This window comes from Sardina pilchardus, chromosome 5 (assembly GCF_963854185.1).
Source record: "Sardina pilchardus chromosome 5, fSarPil1.1, whole genome shotgun sequence".
NCBI lineage: Eukaryota > Metazoa > Chordata > Actinopteri > Clupeiformes > Clupeidae > Sardina > Sardina pilchardus.
Window position 1 is genome coordinate 10559417 of NC_084998.1, and position 18337 is coordinate 10577753.

Consider the following 18337-nt stretch of genomic DNA (forward strand, 5'->3'; position numbering starts at 1 on the left):
GATCTTTAGATCCTGCTTGTGTGCTCTGTTGTGATTGTGTTTTATGTGTGTGCCATGTCCCCCAGTTATACACCGCACGCTTTGTCCTGGTCCTGCACTTCCTGCTTTTCTGTTGACTGCAAAAGTGTTGTAGAAGTGTTTGTCCTGCTCTGTTGTCCTTTTGGGTCCTCACTTGCCTTTGCCTTCAATATTTCAGCTCTATTCTCTTTGTTCTGTTCTCTGCAGGATTATTGAGTCAGTGTCACGTGAGTCTTCCATGCGGTAGCCTACTTCAAATATTTCTCTAGCCAAGCTCATGCTAGTCAAGCAATGTGTTTTTTTGTAGCTATTTCTGTCCAGAGATTACAAGCTCATGGAAGATTTGTTGGTCTGTCTCCGTGTCTGCTGCTTGTCATGTTTTGCCACGTCTTTTTCTTGCCTTGAATTTCACGTCAAGCTAACATGTCAAAGTCAAACCCCTTTGATTTTTTTCTTGTTTCCTTTGGGATCCGACTTTTGCCTTCTGTCTGGTAGACACTTTTGTATTGGAACTTATCTCTTTGCTTTCTGAACAAAGTTTTTTTGTGCAAACGCCCAGCCAGACTTTAGTTTGACTACTGTGGATGAAACATTTTGTTTTTGAACCTTTTGTGAAGATGTTCTTTGACTGGCTGTTTTGAGGACTTAAAAAACCTTCAGTTTTCACTACTTCTGCCTTTGTGTCTTAACCTGGGGAAACCCAGACAAACCTATTAGAACATTTTATATAAAGCCCAGGAACCAATCGCAAACGCTTTAAAACCACAACGGCAGTTGGCAGGCTTCATATGAAGACAAACAGAATAGTACAGTGATCAGCATTGTTCAAGGCGACCAATGGTTGTTAAACAATATGGATGTTAATCTTCTTGTAAACAACTGGATTTAAAATATTTGTTAACAAGAAATATGTGCTTGCTGTACTTTCAAAAATATTTGAATTTAGAGTTTAATGTACCAATTTAAGTTCAATTTCACAGCTGGTTATGCCCCTTAGAGATGAATGAGAGGTCACCAGACCGATTCTCAATGTCAATTGAGATCTGAGAGGCACTCTAGTCTGGTGTCAGCCAGGCTATCTGTGTCTGCTCTCGGAAACCCAATTGACATCCCCTGCACTGTCTCTATGTGACACCATCTCTTTCTGATTTTACGAGTTGAAATGCTTTGCTTCCACAGCACATACATAGACAAGGAGGATGCCGACTGACGTAGAGACAGGCTCAGTATCACACTAGCCATGCTAAGCTCATGGCTTTGATCAAAAGAACACATTAAAAGCATAACTTATCTCTGTGTCAGTGCTCGGATTAATGTGGCTAAATCATCTTAAGGCCAATGGATTGAAGAGATGCCGTGCATTAGTTAAGCGCTGTTGCTTGTGATTGAGTGTATGGGGGTGTTGGGAGGCTGGGGAAGTTCATTGACCTCCACAAACTCTGACTGACTTTTCTGACCACTGCTGCACTTTTTGAAAACCTTTTGACGGACAGTGACTTGACAGACAGTCGAGCCTTAACTTCAACAATGAGAAAATCCCCTGTCAGTCTTGACTGACAACGCTTACATAGTGAACGGCACGCAATTCTTTTGCATATCCTCTCTTACCTTCCCCACCGCCACCACCACCAGTACCATCACCAGCACCGGCACCACATGATAGGACAACCGCCACTCACTCACCTATGGGGGTTCCCACGCCGTAGCCCTTGGAGTCGATGAGGCCCCCGACCTGCGTGAGGTTGCAGTTCCTCTGGCTGATGTACTCGATGCTGGTGGACTCCATGAGGAGGGCGTAGTCGGTGGTGAGCACCCGCGTGATGCCCTCGCGGTTGTTCTTCAGGAGCGCCGTGTTCTTGCGGCTGCTCATGAACGCCCACATCTTCTCGTAGGTGGAGATCTTCGATTTCTGTCAACAAAAGAAAATAAATAAATGAGAGATTACACAGTTAACTGTATGATAATGGCTCAGGTTTGATGGAGCGCAGCCTCATAAAAACCTTCAGGGTTCTGTTTATGAAAATCTTCACTTTGTCACCGCCGCCACCGAGACCAACACATCTATCTCACCTATGGACTTTATCTGGGTGGGACCATCCATCACTGTGCCTCTATTCACAAAGTAGCACGGAACTAGGCCAAACACGGGAAGTATTGCTATGACTTAATAATATTGTGGGGGACAGAGGGCATTCGTCAGTCAGCGCATAAATCTGATTTGACTTGTGAACCCGCCGAGGCTTATGCCATAGAGCCATATCTACCACAGCTCGCATTACACTATTAATCTAGCCATATGAGAAGGCTAAGGTAGGACGGATCAGGGCCCTCTGTCAGCATGTCAGGAGGTGTGTGTGTGTGTGTGTGTGTGTGTGTGTGTGTGGGATGGGGGAGGGGGTAGGGGGTTGGCGGGGAGGACAGATGTGAGCTAAATCTCTCTCCGCTGATTCCATCTGGATGTCTGGAGACGCCCGAGGCCCCTGAACGACAGGACAGAATAATCACACACTAAGCTAGAGAGGAGAGTAATCACACGCTTCTCTCTTTCTTCATCTCTCTCTCCCGTTCTCTCCATCACACACACACACACACACACACACACACACACACTCATACACCGATACAGACACACTCATACACACACACTCATACACCGATACAGACACACTCATACACAGTACACACTCACCCATACACACCCATAAATAAACACACACACACACACACACACACACACACACACACACACTCGCTCACAGTCTGAGTACTAAATATGGGGACTATTTAATGCTCCACAGGTTTCAGTTTGCTAAGCCAGGAGGAAATAAAGGCATTCAGTCAGACTCAGCCTCAGCCTGCAGGGAGAGCGGCAGTCTGCATGCAGTGCCACCACAGAGTCTACGGCTCCTATTATTCTGCTCTCCCTTTCACTCACGTACTCAAGGACTCATTTACTTCAACAGTCATTAATCATACCTGCTCATTTAGACTTCTATGTACACACACACACACACTCTCTTTCTCTCTAAATCACACACACACACACACACACACACACACACACACACACACACAGCGAGAGAGAGTGAAAGAGAGAGAGAGAGCTTTTAAACTTTTAAAAAGAAAACATTATGTGAACAACAAATATGAATACATTATCTGTAATGTAATAGAGTAGACAGATACCTTGAAGCGGATGATTTGTCATGACTAATTGATCCATTTTAAGACTGCACAGACTTTACTAAGAACCCTCTACAAGTAAACATGAACAGAGGTGCCTTTTTAGATGTTCAGCCACAAGGACAAGTCGTCCAACTACAGTAATTTCACGCATATAAGCCGCATTGTGTATAAGCCGCAGGACAGTGTTTTACGCTGTTAAAAGAAACAAAACCATATTAACACCATATTACTGTAACTGCACCTCTGTATTACTGTAAACTCAAAACCAAAATAAGCCACGGCTAATAGTCGGGAAATTAGGGGTACTGCCACCAGGGCCATTTGACAAAAACTCTACGCTGTGTGTCCTGAGACTCGGTGGCACAGGTGTTTGCATTCAAACTTCGTCGTGTTAGATTTTACAGTCATCACTGACTCTGTACCCAGCTGAAGCAGAGCGAGTCTGAGATGAAAGCAGATCAGAGCGTTGTTTCAAACCGCTGTGACTCACTCTCCAACACGCGCCAACACACGCAGAGCATTTCATAACGCCGCAGACTTTCTAAGCACTGCTCAATTTTCATCATTTTTGAACAGCATCTTGAAAAACATTCCCCCCACCCCCGGGGGTCTCATTGCCGTCTCTCCTTTTTGGATTGTTTTTCACTTTCAATTACTTGTCATCCCTGCGGCATCATCGTTGCCGATGAGAGACTGAAACTCCTATTATGCAGACACTCACCTTAAAGAACGTCATGGTAGAGCCGTCCCTCACTGAGCCATACTCGATTTTAGTCTGCTTGGCCAGGTCGTCGGCAGAGTCGATGGGCGAGTCCATTCTTTCGACGGTTAGAAAGGCGGCCAGGTTGGCAGTGTAGGAGGATATTATGATTAGCGTGAAGAACCACCAGATTCCTCCAGCGATTCTGGTGGAGAGAGCTTTAGGCATCAGCTCGGAGCCTGTCACAACAGGAGCGGTGGTGCTCAGTTAGGACATGGAAACAGACCGTGACTGACAGACAGACAGACAGACAGACAGACAGACAGACAGACAGACAGACAGACAGGCATGGCCATGACAAGACTGGACACTCAATCTTGACCACAGGAGACTTTAACCAATGACACACAGCGACATGGACACAAACACACACACACACAGATGCACGGACATCCACACATTTTGTAAACACAGTGAATCTGTAGTCAGAGCCAGACCAAAGCCTGCTTAATACTGTTTATGTTTGAAATGTGCTTGAAACCAGATCTTAAAAGTGAACACATATTCCCAGCACATATTCCCCAAATACAATCTGTGGGCCTGGATTTTCATTACAGAGATATATCCTTCTGAGTTTCCTCTGTGAGGTCTTCAACCAATCAGAAGTTAAGTCCAAATCCTGATCTGATTGGCTCTCCTGGGGGCCACTGTCAGTGATAGAGTGGGAGAAGAGACATGGATGGGGAGACTAACGAATCGACTTTTTTCAAAGTCTGTATGTTTTTTAATTTGTAGTTAGCTATAACGTACTTCATTAGCCGACTTTGTATGCTGTAGCTTCCACGAAGTCAATGTGTTTGGAACATTTCAGAGGGATGAACAATGAAGAACTGCAGAGCAGAAATGAGATTTCGATGGATGTCGGACATTTAAAACTCAACGAGCTATTCTGCACTGCTGTTGTCGCGTCTCTCTCAATGAATCGGAGTGTGTTTGTCTCTATGTTCTTCCCATTCAAATGAAAAACCATACGTCTCCATACCCTTCACGCCCGCGCACGGAATGTGAAGTTCTCCACTCTCTGGGCCCAAATTGGTTTAACTTTATCACCGACGTCATATTGTGCCGACTGGCGGACGCGCTCTTTCTCGATTTCCATTTCCCGAGTTATGGCGAGGCCGGTGGCTCTCGGTCTCTCTCACGGTGGGCTCGTGGGGAGGGGGGGGGGGAGGGGGTTGTAGGGGGAGTGGGGGCGGACTCCCGTGCAGAGAGCTCAGTGAGACCATCCCTGATACATCACAGGCATATGAAGCTGTCAGATGGGCTCGGGCCGCGGCGTTTATCTCCACTACGAGCGCACGGGGAGCGACGGGAGGGGAGGGACCGACTCTATCTCTCGCACTCTTTTTTTTTACTGTCTCTGGAATAATGAACTCTCTCTTCTCTCTGTTTATTCCCTTCTCTTCCCTTCCCTTCCAGTCTTTCTCTCACTCTCTTTCTGCAGTCGTCCCTCGCTTCGGGAGATAAGCGGTTTCATCTCTCGCCGTTTGGGTGCGTGATGTGATAAACTCTTTACTTCTTGTGCTCTCCCACAGACAATCCTACATGCTCTCTGACACGGGAACATACAGCTACACACACACACACACACACACACACACACACACACACACACACACACACACACATATTTAAAATATAGGCGTCTGTGTTATTGCACCCATATTTCACAAGCCTGCAGACCAGGCCATGGATTTTAAGCGAATGAGAAGAAAAGCCTTATAAAGGTGAGCATATTCCCAGAGACTGATATGCGAGGGGATTGTTTTTTTGGAGGGGGTTGGGGGGTTTAGGGTGGAATTCACAGATTGCTGCCTCATTGGAAGATGATTTGTTGGACGGCTCACGCTAAGCTAACACCCCTCAGCTCAAAACCATCGGGGCCAGAACGAGCAAACAAACACAGCTGCTTTGAAATTTTCTTTTGATTGCCGGGCTAAATCGACAGCCTTTGATGCGCAAAAATCAAGCTGGAATGCAAACAGGGACGTTTGGAAGGGGGAGCTGAAACTGACAGACTCCACCTCGAAGTCTGTCATCTTTTTCTCCCAGATAAAGGATGAGTGATGAGGTGATCCAGGGCTAGAGGAGAGGAGAGGAAAGACGGTGGAGGAAAACTGGCAGTCCCAACTCAGAACTGGCTCCATGGCACACCCTCTCAGACCATTCAGTGTACAGTCTTTTTTGTTGAGGTTCCAGTCCAGCCCTACAGACGTACTGTACTGTGGTCCAGGTCAGGAGATTGAGATGGCAGACACTAACACAAAGCCTCTAAAATAATTATAGTCTGAGTATAAAAGATACATTAATGGAATTCACTGGATGTCGTAAACTATCCATGCAATGGTGTTTTATACAGCAGATACTGATCTCCTAAGGTTTCGGCATCACAGTACAGTGCGAACACCTAAACACTAAATGGACACACACACAAAAACAAATCCATGGAAACACACATACACACACACACACACACACACACACACACACACATACAAAACAGCAACAATAACACGTTACTCCTGTTGAGAACTATTATTATTTTGATTGACATCTGTGTGACATGACAGTCACCCTCCAAACTGTAAACACTACACTGTCATGCACCCATGGTAGTGGTACATCCCATTAGTGTTATAAAACTGAAGTCCAGTCTTGATCTTGAGACCATTTTTTTACAGTATTCAGCCTACACTTGATGAGCGGGACCACAAGACCTTTCCCCCCCAACCTTGACCTGTGACCTACGTACCTTGTCGCATAAGGGCAGCAACCCCAAACCAGAAGCTATTAAGCAACGTGAAATTGTTTTGCACCACGTCTGAGGCTGGGTTGCAGGGATGTGGGTTGTACCACTCGTAGGGACTGAACCTGAGAGAGAGAGAGAGAGAGAGAGAGAGAGAGTGAGAGAAGGAGAGAGAGAGGAAGAAAAAGAGAGAGATTTTCTTGTCTATTTTAGACCATTAAACATAACAAGCATGTAGGAAAACATTTATTTTTGTGCATGTCTGGTAAAAGTGCCAATACATTTGCTACTGAGACAACATAATGACCTACGAAATACTGTTTACCAGCACACATTTTAAAAATAAAAAAATAAATAGTCTTCTTTTTCTATTTTGTTTGAAATTAGTTTCTTCCCTCACCCAAACAGTTAACGTTTGCCAATTTCCTTCTGTTTAAACTGGAAGGAGCTGAATTACAACTCCAGGCATATTGAAAACCCGACATAACAGTGATTACACTCTCACCAGCCGTCCATCTCTCAGACTCTCTGACTTGACTGGAGGGAGCCGCATTACAATATCAACTTTCCCAGCCCTGCTTCTCCTCTGTGTTCAGCGAGTCTCTCTTCTCTCTTCTTTCCTCTCCTCTCCTCTCCTCTCCTCTCCTCCTCGGGCTTTTCACTCTCTTTCACTCTCGTCCTGGACCCAGATAACCGCCCAGGGCAGCACCCAGGCTTCTGACCCCGCTCGCTTTAATCCACCAGCCAAGGCTGAGGACGCCCTCTTTCAAATAGCGGCGGAATCACTTCTGCCCGCAGGGCGGCTGGGTGGGAAAATACGCTCCCAAAAAGACCGAAAATCCACTGATTATGTGGGCATCATTTAACGTGACCTAGTTTAGAATATTCCACCTGTCTTGTGTCCTACCTGCATCCGTAAGGAGGTCAGTGAACTTTACAGGAGAAAATATTCAAATGAGCTGAGTGGAGGTAGCCTCACTTTTCACTGGCCTGCTTCGAACCCAGATCAAAGATAGACCAGCAAGCTAGACATAAAACACTAGAGTAAACAACCCTTAATAAATAGAGTATCTGTAAGAAGTCCTTTGCCTCTCTGGGGTCCATGAAGTCTTTCTAGACCTACAATACATACTGTAGATCATACCTGTCTCAGGTTAGTCTTGCTATTCTAGGCTTGGATTTGCTGTCAGGCTGTAGTTGGGCCCAAATATCTGGTCAAACACAGCACAGGGCTCTGACTATGCTGGGTGAACCCTGCCTGAACTTCCGGCGAATTAGGCTGGAAACCAGCACATCTATCTCTTCTGTTCCCTTCCAGAACCTTTGGCTCTAATCAGAAACTAGCTTATCCAAAAGACGCACCGGATCGTTGGTCCGATTCTTTGAAGGACTGTCCAAGCGTACGGAGTCATTTCAACGATGCCCATTGATCCCGATTCCCGCCCTCTTGTGCAGTAGAAACAAAGCGCAGCCTCCCCATTGAGCTTAGTATGGTGATAGCCAGACTAGACTCTGGCCACAGTTCTGGTCTTATCTGGAGCAGACAGCCTCCATCCCACTGGGTGGCCCTGGGTGACTTTCCCCACTGGGTCCTCCCCACCCATCCCACAAGATGAAGGTGGGTGAGTGTCACATAATAATACTTATTTGACATTCATACTATAGTGCTACACTCTGGGGGCAAGAACATGGGGGCGCATAAACATGCCCCCAGAGTGTAGCACTGTAGTCGCCTAGCAACTCCAGCTAGGTAGAATCGATTGTTTTGGGCTTTTTCATACTGACAGTAACCTTGAGAGACAGAGACCTACCGTGTGTGAAAATGTTCTATCATCTCCTTTGATTCCTTTATTTGTTTATATATCTACATAATATATACACCACACAAAATTGTGAGCTGTACTGTACCTGGCGATGGCAAAGAGCACGCAGCTGACCCCGATGCAGGCCAGCAGCACGTACATCCAGATGTCGGGGGTCAGCGGGTTGAGGAAGGAGAAGACCCCCGGGTTGGTGCCGTTGGGCTTGCGGTACAGGATGCTGATGCCCAGCGTCATGAAGGGCTTGGAGAAGTCGATGACCTTTTCCCTCACGTAGGTGATGGTCAGAGGGGCCACTGCCAAGTCTGCAATCTGATTGCGGAGGGGGACACGGAAACGACTTATTTATTGTTTTTTTTTTTTTGTTTTTTTTAAATCTTACTGATCCTCAGGAAAGTGAGGAAAGATAAGGATTTAGTCGTTAGATATCTGAGACTCCCCTTGCCGGATCAGATCTTACTTACTTCAGAGGATGGATTATGGACTTGTTTAAGTTTCAAGTATAAAATGTAAGGAAAGCAAACACAGTCTTAGTTGCCCACATTGTGATTTGTCTGACCTGAAACCTAAGTCAAGCAGACGCCATTTCACTTTTGTATCGGGTCATTTCAAGGTTGCATTTTCAGTCATTTCACAATCATAAAATGTAAAATGGGTAGCACAGACGTTATGACAAATCCTTCTCGCAAAACATCTACTTCAAAATTTCTCCCTTTTAGCTGAAGGTAATCTTATTTAAGATCTTCAATTAAATTATATGGGTTACATAGATTTTTCTCCCACACCTTACTGCCAAAATCCAGGACCACTTAGGCTTTATTCAGGCTAATTGAACAAATGGAACCAAAGGGGATCAATAGAGCTTATCCAACAGATCTTGAAAATGTGCATTTAATACATTTTTGTTCAATTCCATGCAATTCCAGGCAGGGGCCGAATCAGGTTGGTATTATGATGCAATTCAAAAGGAGCTGATGGAGAAAAAGTCAATCTACAAACTGTATCAAACTTTGTGAGCATCACTTATATTTTCTAGACACAGACTGGATCCAGGCTAGATTGTGTGGCTCATAACTTTCATCAAATAACTGCAATTCAAAAGGGTGAAAGACATACAGTATAACCCCTCAATGATATATACAGTACAGTGTCAAGGTGGTATCAGTTTGAGTTTAACAGACTGAAAGTGAAGATAACCACTAATGAACAGAGAAAGTGAAGTATACAGATAACTTCTGCCAGCTCTATTGCCTGGTAGCTCCAACAGTGTGCTTCTGTATTCAACATGCACAGACTCACGTGGTCTATGAGCTCTCGAACCATTCCGTTCCATTCTCCCTTGTCATTTTGGGCTCCGTATTTGCCGTCAGAAACCAGCTTCACCTCGTAAGAAAAGCCCAGGATGTTGGACAGCTCTTTCAGCAGGTCCAGACAGTAGCCCTCAAAGCGGTCATTTCCATACAACACTTTGTCTGATTTCTTGTGCATCACATAAGGATTTTCCTGTGGAGAAGACACAGACAGGCAGACTTCAGAGGCAAAAGTAACAATTGACAACAAGCAATTCTACTGTACACAAACTGTACATTCTGTACACTTAGTATAGCTGATGTAGCCTATTACTTTCATATCATAAATATGTGCACTTATAATGCTTATATTTAATAAACTACTAAAAGCTGAACAAACAGTCATACATGTTCTTAAATTAGTAATCCATTAAACATAATACTAAACTAGTGCTTCAGCTGTTCTTACCAATATTGTGGTGACTATAAGTGTTCGGTTGGCCAGTGAAGCAGTGACATTGCTATCGTCTTTCTTCCTTTCTGTCAAGTTAAGGCCAGTGAAAGAATTCCACACTCCAAGCTGAAATTAAAACCATATTCATTATGAGGTTTAATGGGCTAAAAAAAAATGTGATTATTTACTATCAGTAATATGAAATTCTTTTTCCACTTTTTGGAAGACAAGAATACAGTATGATACAAAAAGGGGTCAGCAATCATGAACACAAATGGATGACCAATGGAGAAAAGTGGTTTACTTGTGAATGGCGAAGGAAGAAATAAAAATGATCTTTAGGCTTCGTCTGAGATACTGTTGACAGAAGACCGCTTGCTTGCGCTTAAGATTTTAGGCTGATAGTGGTAAATAATCCGGTCATTTAACAGATTAACGCAAAGATTTATGGGATTTTAACCTCACGCAGCAATCCTCTTTGCCACTGTAAGTGCAGTCCAAACCCGTAAAACTATTTGTAGCCACCATGACGAAAAAGGACAGAATTTTTGTATGAATCAACCACTTTCATTAGACTCTTACGTAAAGGTCTTCCCATTTCCCGAGGTCTAATGACCCTTTCTTGAACGAGCTCAACGGGCAGTAATGGCCGTCCGCCGCTCTCTCTCCTTCCTGCCTTCTCTGGTAATTTCTAAGCCTGCTGAGAGACAGTTGCTGCAGCTAGAATGATGGCAGAGGCCCTGCAGGGACACGCATGTTTGCAAGGTCAGTCCAAATGTTACCCAGCTCGTTAAATAATAATCGTTTCGGGAGCAGGTCCGGCTTCCAAATACCAGTCTTGTGCTTGGCTGGTTTCACACCCCGACGGCATCCTGCAGACTCATTAGGGAGGTATTTCACAGCGCTTTTTTTCCAGCCATGAATCCCTTTTATCGGCTCCGGCCCATCTGCAAGCTTGCCGTTTTTTTCCGTCTGAACTTCTTCTAAACCAAAGGACACAAGGCGTTTCTAATGCATGGAAGGCACGGGGTTCCAATGCATGGAAGGGTGAGGGTGTGTGTGTGTGTGTGTGTGTGTGTGTAATGTGTATGTGTGCAGACAAAGAGCATTGGGGCTTTCATAGTATGATGAAAGAATTATTGGGGACATTATCCAAACAGAATTGACTGCAGGAGCTGTTGACTCGTGTATCCGTTATGAGCTTTTTGTTCTTGTGCTTAACTCTGACATTCACAAACACTCCACACTGTCCTTTTGGTCCTCCTCGTATATCTGATGCAGTCTTCCCAGGTAATATTGTAAATGGCACTCTCCACCTAATCATAAAAACTAGACTTATGCAATTCTTGTGGGGTGGGGGGTGGGGGCCAATCATTTCAACACCAATAAAGTGATGCAGCTAGGAGGGCTATAGTAAAACTCAATGGATTACACCTGTCGGAAGGACAGTAAAAACACGACAGGAGCAAGCTTTCTTGTAAAAAAACGAACTCAAAATAGTCTAGTCCGTGACGCAACAATGAGAATGACGACCAAAACGTGAGCGCCAAGTTGAGCGGGAAGAACAGCTATTCCCGACTAAAAAATAAGAGTCGAAAGTAAACAAATCAAATCGCGAGAAAATGAGCAGTGACACGAAGAGGCGGCGGTTATTTTCCTTGGCCCTGAAGTCGAGTCGGGCGCGTTCGCTGGTGGCTGTCATCACCCGGCACATGAAACACGCCACTGCCTCGCTGAAGACATGGCTGACACTGTTTGATAATTCATTTATTAACGGGGCCATAAAGTGGAGGGTGTTCATGTACGCCGGCGGTGGCAGCGGGGTGGTCATGAAGCGCTGCATCCTCCGGGACACGGACGCGCGGAGCGGCTTATTTAAATGAATTCTGCGTTTTAAAAAATGAATTAGCGCTGCCCTCTGAGCATTCTCCCAGAGATTAGAGCCGCAGTCAAAGCACACACTTGATGGGCCCCTGCCTGCTGATGTGTCAAATGGAAGTGGCCTTCTTCAAATAACAAGACGCAAGACGCTGGTATTATGGCCTATGTACACTCCCAATACTACTCTAACAGAAGAGCCCATTACACACAGTCTAGAAACCTGCTTAGCAACAGAAGCCATTACTGTATACAGTATGCAGCCTTATTCATTAGTTAGTAGGACCATTAGTGTGCGCAAACAATTTTTGTATTCAGCTAATGCACACTTACTGGGATTTATACGGATATTATTTTGTCCTCAATGAAAAATGATATCTCCTTGCTATTCGCGCAGGTTCAGCACAACCTTGAGAAATACTGTAAGCCTGGCAGGAAAGGATTTGGGGTTCTGGGGGGGGGGGGGGGGGGGTCTCAATCTGGTGCGGGGAAATAGGTTTGGGCATGGGGGAAATCACAGCTGAGGGGCCGGGGGGGGCAGACTACAACAAACCTTTGTCCACTTCTTCAGCCACTTGGCACCTTCAACACGCTAGCAAGACAGGGAGGTGAACAGTGGATGATGTTACCATTAAAGCTTTCAAAAGGAATTATTTCAATAATGCAGCACTTTCATACATTAAAGAAAATAATAAATATGTCAACATGTGTAAAAGTTGCTTGTAATGAAAGCCATTGTGAACCAACCTATAATAAATATACTCTTACGAGATTGAAGAGTAGGAGTATCCGTTTACCTTGGTATTCCCTTCCTCCTTCAGACTGATCAGGTCCAAGTCGAAGTCTCTCCTCAAGCCGTCGGTCTTGTTCACGACGATGCGTCCTGTCAGGCCGTCCCAGCGAGCCTGAAGGGGACGGAAGCACAGACAGACACACACAGACGCAGAGACACACAGACAGAGAAGAGTTAAGAGCAGGCGGAGACCCTTGAGTAGTGAGAGAGGAGATAGACAGGCGACACGGAGACCACCACAGGAATGACAGTTTTCTGGCAGCGACCGGTTGGTGATATAGAGGCCTGTCAATCAACTCTCCAGATATGTGACGGCTGTTTGGTACATTGTCGTGACGACCTGACGACCAATGCCAAATAAACTCAGTGCAAAAAGGAGATAAATGCTATGATCAATCAGCAGAGTTATATTTTGCGGGATGCCATCAGACTATGACCACAATCAGGTTTATTGGCACCAAGCTGAGCTTTATCTTCTTTGATTCTGTGTGCATTTGCCAGAAGGGTGGAAAAGCTTTGATTTGGATACAGAAGTGTGGATCCAGACCAGAATGCACAAGAGAAGAAGAAATCCATCTATTTTCAACTGCTGGCAATCGCCTAAGGTCGGACAAAATACAACTGACAAGAAGTAAGTTGTCAGATGAGCACGTACGTACGGGATCCATCAACGAATCTGTTTGAAAAACCCCAACCATATGAGCATACAAACATCTTGTCCATCCTTGAAACAGCAGACTTTCTTCTACAATAGTACAAATATTACAGCACCCGTTTCAGCGGTCAAAGGCAATTCAAATTCTCCCTGTAAATAGAAAAGGCCTGCTTTCCATAACGAGACCATTTGAAATTCTGTCACTCACTCTCAAGTGTTAAAACAGCACCTGCACCTTGCTCTCTCTTTGTGTTACAGAATGGCCTTTCCTTTCCACATATCGTAAACATGTCAGAATAATTCTAGCGGATGCATGCTACTGTATGTGGTGGGAAAGTTCCGATTTATCCAAACTCTACAGGGATTTTTCCACAGAATCGCGGAAGATAGGAGACGTCTGCAGAGTTCTAAACTCTCCCTTTACTTCCTTGTGAGCTCTTTAAAATGTGGGGTCGTTGTGCTGCAACCTAAACATATACATATGCCAGTGACAGTCTAGTGAGACAAGACAGCACACATTCCCTCCATGTGCCTTACATCTTAATGCAGGTCCAAAGTCAACCAAAGGTTGGCAACTTGCACGTTCCCACTTGAGCTCTATCACTTAGTTTAAAGAGGGATGTTTAACAGGTTGATTGATGAATTATTCAGTGATTGTAGTGTTGTCATTGCAGACACACATTCATTCTGAGCCGCGACAGACTCAACCACCTGCTCTGCTTACACACACACACGCCCCCATCCCCCATCCCCCATCCCCAGAGGTAGAAGGAAACAACCATCATTTCATTTCCATTCCACCTCCCCTTTCCTCTCCCCCTTAATGCTTTTATCTTAAATAACATCCTTTAAAGCAGGAGGCAAAACAGCTCACAATTCAATCACTGGGAGAGGCCCTGTGACGAGGTAATAGTATTGTTACCACCTGTCCTCCCCTGTGAGCTGAGTGAGTGTGCGTGAGTGTGTGAGTATATGTGTGTGTCGTGTGTGTGTGTGTGTGTGTGTGTGCGCGCGTGCGTGCGTGTGTGTGTGTGTGTGCGCGCGTGCGTGCGTGCGTGTCGTGTGCCTGTGTGTGTGTATGTGAGCATATGTGTGTGTCGCGTTTGTGACTGAGTGTCTATGTCTGTGAGCCATCTGCAGAACAGAGCCATTCCACACACATGGCCACTGCTGGCCACCCCACTGGCTCAAGCGAGGCTCTGGCACTGATGGTTAGCAACAAGAGAAAGACCTGCCAACCCCCCCCCCCCCACCCCCCCACCCCCACACACACACCTCCCTGGCCACAGGGCATGCCATCAGACAGCCGTTGCAAAGGGCCGTGGCAGACCGCACATCCATCACCACACGCCGCTGCAGGGGCTGCTGGGACCGCCGCCATCTGCAACGCCGCGCACGGCCACAACAAAACGTGACCGGCTTTCAGGAACGCAAGCGCAAACACAGACGCAAACACAGACGCAAACATAAACACAAACACAAACACCGGGCGCATACATGCAACGTGGGTGCCAGGAGCAATCGTGGGGCGACTGAGGAACTCGGGGAAGAGTTCTGTGGTTGGTCTCTCAGTTTGTTTGCAGCGACGGGGAGTAAGGTGTATGTGTGTGTGTAGGATGCGTGCGCGAGAGTGTGTGTGTGTGTGTGTGTGTGTGTGTATGTGTGACAGAACAACGGGCCGATCGCCAGGAGCCATCTGTCCAGCACCGGAGCCATCAGCGGGCGACTGAGCGCGGCGGCGTCTCCGGAGCGGAACAGTGATTACACACGCTAGAGCTGATACACCGCTGTCACACACTCCCTCCGTCACACTCCCTCCGTCACACTCCCTCCGTCACACTCCCTCCGTCACCGTCCGTCCACCCTGTCCGTCCACCCTCCGTCCACCTGATGCACTGACAGCATGTAATGGGAAACAGTTGAAATGGGCTGTAAAATCTATTACTTGACAAGAAAGGACATTTCTCTTTTTTTCCCCCTTATGATACGAGGGGGGGCAGAGAAGTAGAGAGTCGTGGATGTCAACAGTCATAATGCGTGGGTTAAGTGTTTGGGTCACATGATGCTAGTGCCCCATGCTATGACAGAATACCCATTGATATCATGCATCTAGAAAAAAAAAAACCCCAGCAGTGACAAAAACGCAAGGCAATAAAATAAAAAAAAAAGCTCTTTTCCATGAGAATGGCAGTGAGCATATTTTCACATCCGACCCCCAAATGCTCCACGCTCATAAAATCATGACCATTAACTGGGATTACGGAGCCGATAATCTCCGGGTGAGTCGACATCACAATAAACTGCATCTCTACGCACTAATGATGCTGTAATAGAGCTTTTATGGATCATCGGTAGGCAGCATCTGGACTCATTGAAGCCGTAAACCAGAGGGGCCGCTCTGTGTGACATCCCATACACGGCCGGGTGCTTTCATGTTCAGATCAGTGTCTGTGGCATCCGCTCAGCACTCTGCACCCCTAATCACCCTGCCTCACCTAGCTCAGCCCCAACAACTGATACTGATGCACGCGCACACACACATACACACACACACACACACACACACACACACACACACACGTGCGCGTGCGCACACACAAACACACACACACACACACACACATACACACACACACACACACACACAGACACACACACAAACATGCACGTCAAAACAACACACACACACACACACACACACACACAAACACACAAACACGCACATCAAAACAACACACACACACACACACACACACACAGATAATTAAACTCCAAGCCTGGACATTACTACATTCTTGACAGAAAATGTGTTGTTTTTTCTCCCCCCCCAACATCAATGGCAGGATGACAGTCTTGCTGGGTTCTGATCAGCCTGACAACGCTGACCTTTCTCTGGAGAAAATAAGCACGTCTAATTGAGAGCCATTTGTAGCTTCTTTTCCTCCTTCCTCCTCTTCTTCCTTTTTAAAAAACGTAGATGTTTGTCTAAACCTAACCAGACAGCGAGGAGGAGCGAAAGAGCCCGGAGCACGTCCAAAAATATGCTCGAGAAGTCTGTTCGCTCTGAGGAATTACGGACTAATGCACTCGGCGCCAGTCATCTAACAGCCATCTTTCATGTGATGCATTTGCTGTACGGACAGGTGCATCCAGTGGTCCAATTCCCAGTGATGGGCCTGAGTTATGGGGCCTCTTCCTCTTCACTGGTGGGGGAGAGAGCACCTTAAAGTGGATGGGGGACTTTAAAGTTAAAAACGCACATACATCAAGGCCATATCTTCTGTCATCCGTTGGGAGGATGAGATACACCACACGCTTTTTTGCCTCATAAATGGATAATTTCTCATCGGACGGAGTCGTGGAAATTACCGGGGAGGAACCGACAGTTCAACACCGACCATAAACGGGAAGGAGGGGGGAGCTCAGTTCCTCTTTATGGACGACTTCTCGGGTTTATGACAGGGATGACTCTTCGAGCGCATGAGATGCCTTGTCTATGGCTGAGAGAGAGAGAGAGAGAGAAAGAGAAAGAGAAGGAGAGAGATAGGGAGAGAGAGAGGGGGAGATAGATAGAGAAAGAGAGAGAGAGTAAGAGAGAAAGAGAGAGGAAGGGAGAGAGAGAGAAGGAGAGAGGGAGGGAGAGAGATAGATAGAGAGATAGATAGAGAAAGAGAGTGAGAGAGAGAGAGAGAGAGCGAGAGAGAGAGATTGGCAGTCTATTTTAAGGAGGAGGCGGTGAGAGAAGACGGTTCCTACCTCTCGGAACAGATTCATGAAGCGGGGTCCGTAGCGCCAGGGCTTGTGCCGGTGGCACTGCAGGGAGCTCACTGTCATCTGGGTGGCGCGCTGGGAGGCCACGGCCACCATGAACACGGCGTCGTACATCAGTGCAGCATCCGTCTGGTGAGGGGAACACACACCAACGCACATAGCTGTACATATCTGTCTAGACGTTTCATACCGAATATCCATATTTATTGTCTTTTTCTTCAGTAATTTCCCGCATATAAGCCGCATTGTGTATAAGCCGCAGTGTTTTATGCAAGTTTAAAGAAACAAAACCATATTAATACCATACTAAATGCCCCCTTGTATTAACCTCATAGAGGAAGAAATTTTGCAAAAGCAATGTATAAGCCGCGGCTAATAGTCGGGAAATTACGGGTAATATATTCTGTTAATACACTGCATATATTCTGCTCTTATAAGGTTACTGCTAATACACTGCACATATTTAGATCTAATTTATATTACTGTAAACAGACTGCACTTTTCTGTACTTGTTGGACGAAAACAGCATTTCGTTGCCTTTGTACTTGTACTCTGCCCAATGACAATAAAGTTGAATCTAATCTAACTGGAGCCCACTCTTAAGCCCAATTCACACCAAAGATTCCCGACGTGACGAGACTGAGTTGCAGCGGTGTGAATTAGAAGTTGCACATAGCCTAGTTGCAAGCCGTCGCAGAGCATTAAACACGTTGAGTCGCAGTCGCAAGGTTTGAGAACGTCGCGGCTCGTCTCGTCTCGTCGGTAATCTTTGGTCTGAACCCTACTTTACACAGCCAGCTCATCAGCTCCCTCAACTCTCAGGCTGCTTTGAGACGTATGGAAAGGCCCAGTGAGCATACACACGATTTCAGCACTGTGACGTGTAAGGTTACGCTAATGAGCAATCAACCTTTCTTTGTCATCTATTTCAAAATACTTAGAGCACCACGCTGCGTATTCGGGGTAC

General features: G+C 46.0%; 1 protein-coding gene across 1 annotated transcript in view; it reads right to left on the minus strand.

Moving 5' to 3' along the window:
- grik1a (glutamate receptor, ionotropic, kainate 1a) overlaps positions 1-18337 on the minus strand; it is a 38233-nt gene that overhangs the window by 3908 nt on the left and 15988 nt on the right. Inside the window, exons 7-14 of the mRNA XM_062535848.1 lie at positions 17356-17499; positions 12949-13056; positions 10289-10399; positions 9830-10033; positions 8619-8842; positions 6717-6835; positions 3926-4143; positions 1702-1927 (exon numbers count right to left, since the gene is read on the minus strand). Of these exons, the coding sequence (XP_062391832.1) occupies positions 1702-1927; positions 3926-4143; positions 6717-6835; positions 8619-8842; positions 9830-10033; positions 10289-10399; positions 12949-13056; positions 17356-17499 (1354 nt within the window). The remainder of the gene's footprint in view (positions 1-1701; positions 1928-3925; positions 4144-6716; positions 6836-8618; positions 8843-9829; positions 10034-10288; positions 10400-12948; positions 13057-17355; positions 17500-18337) is intronic.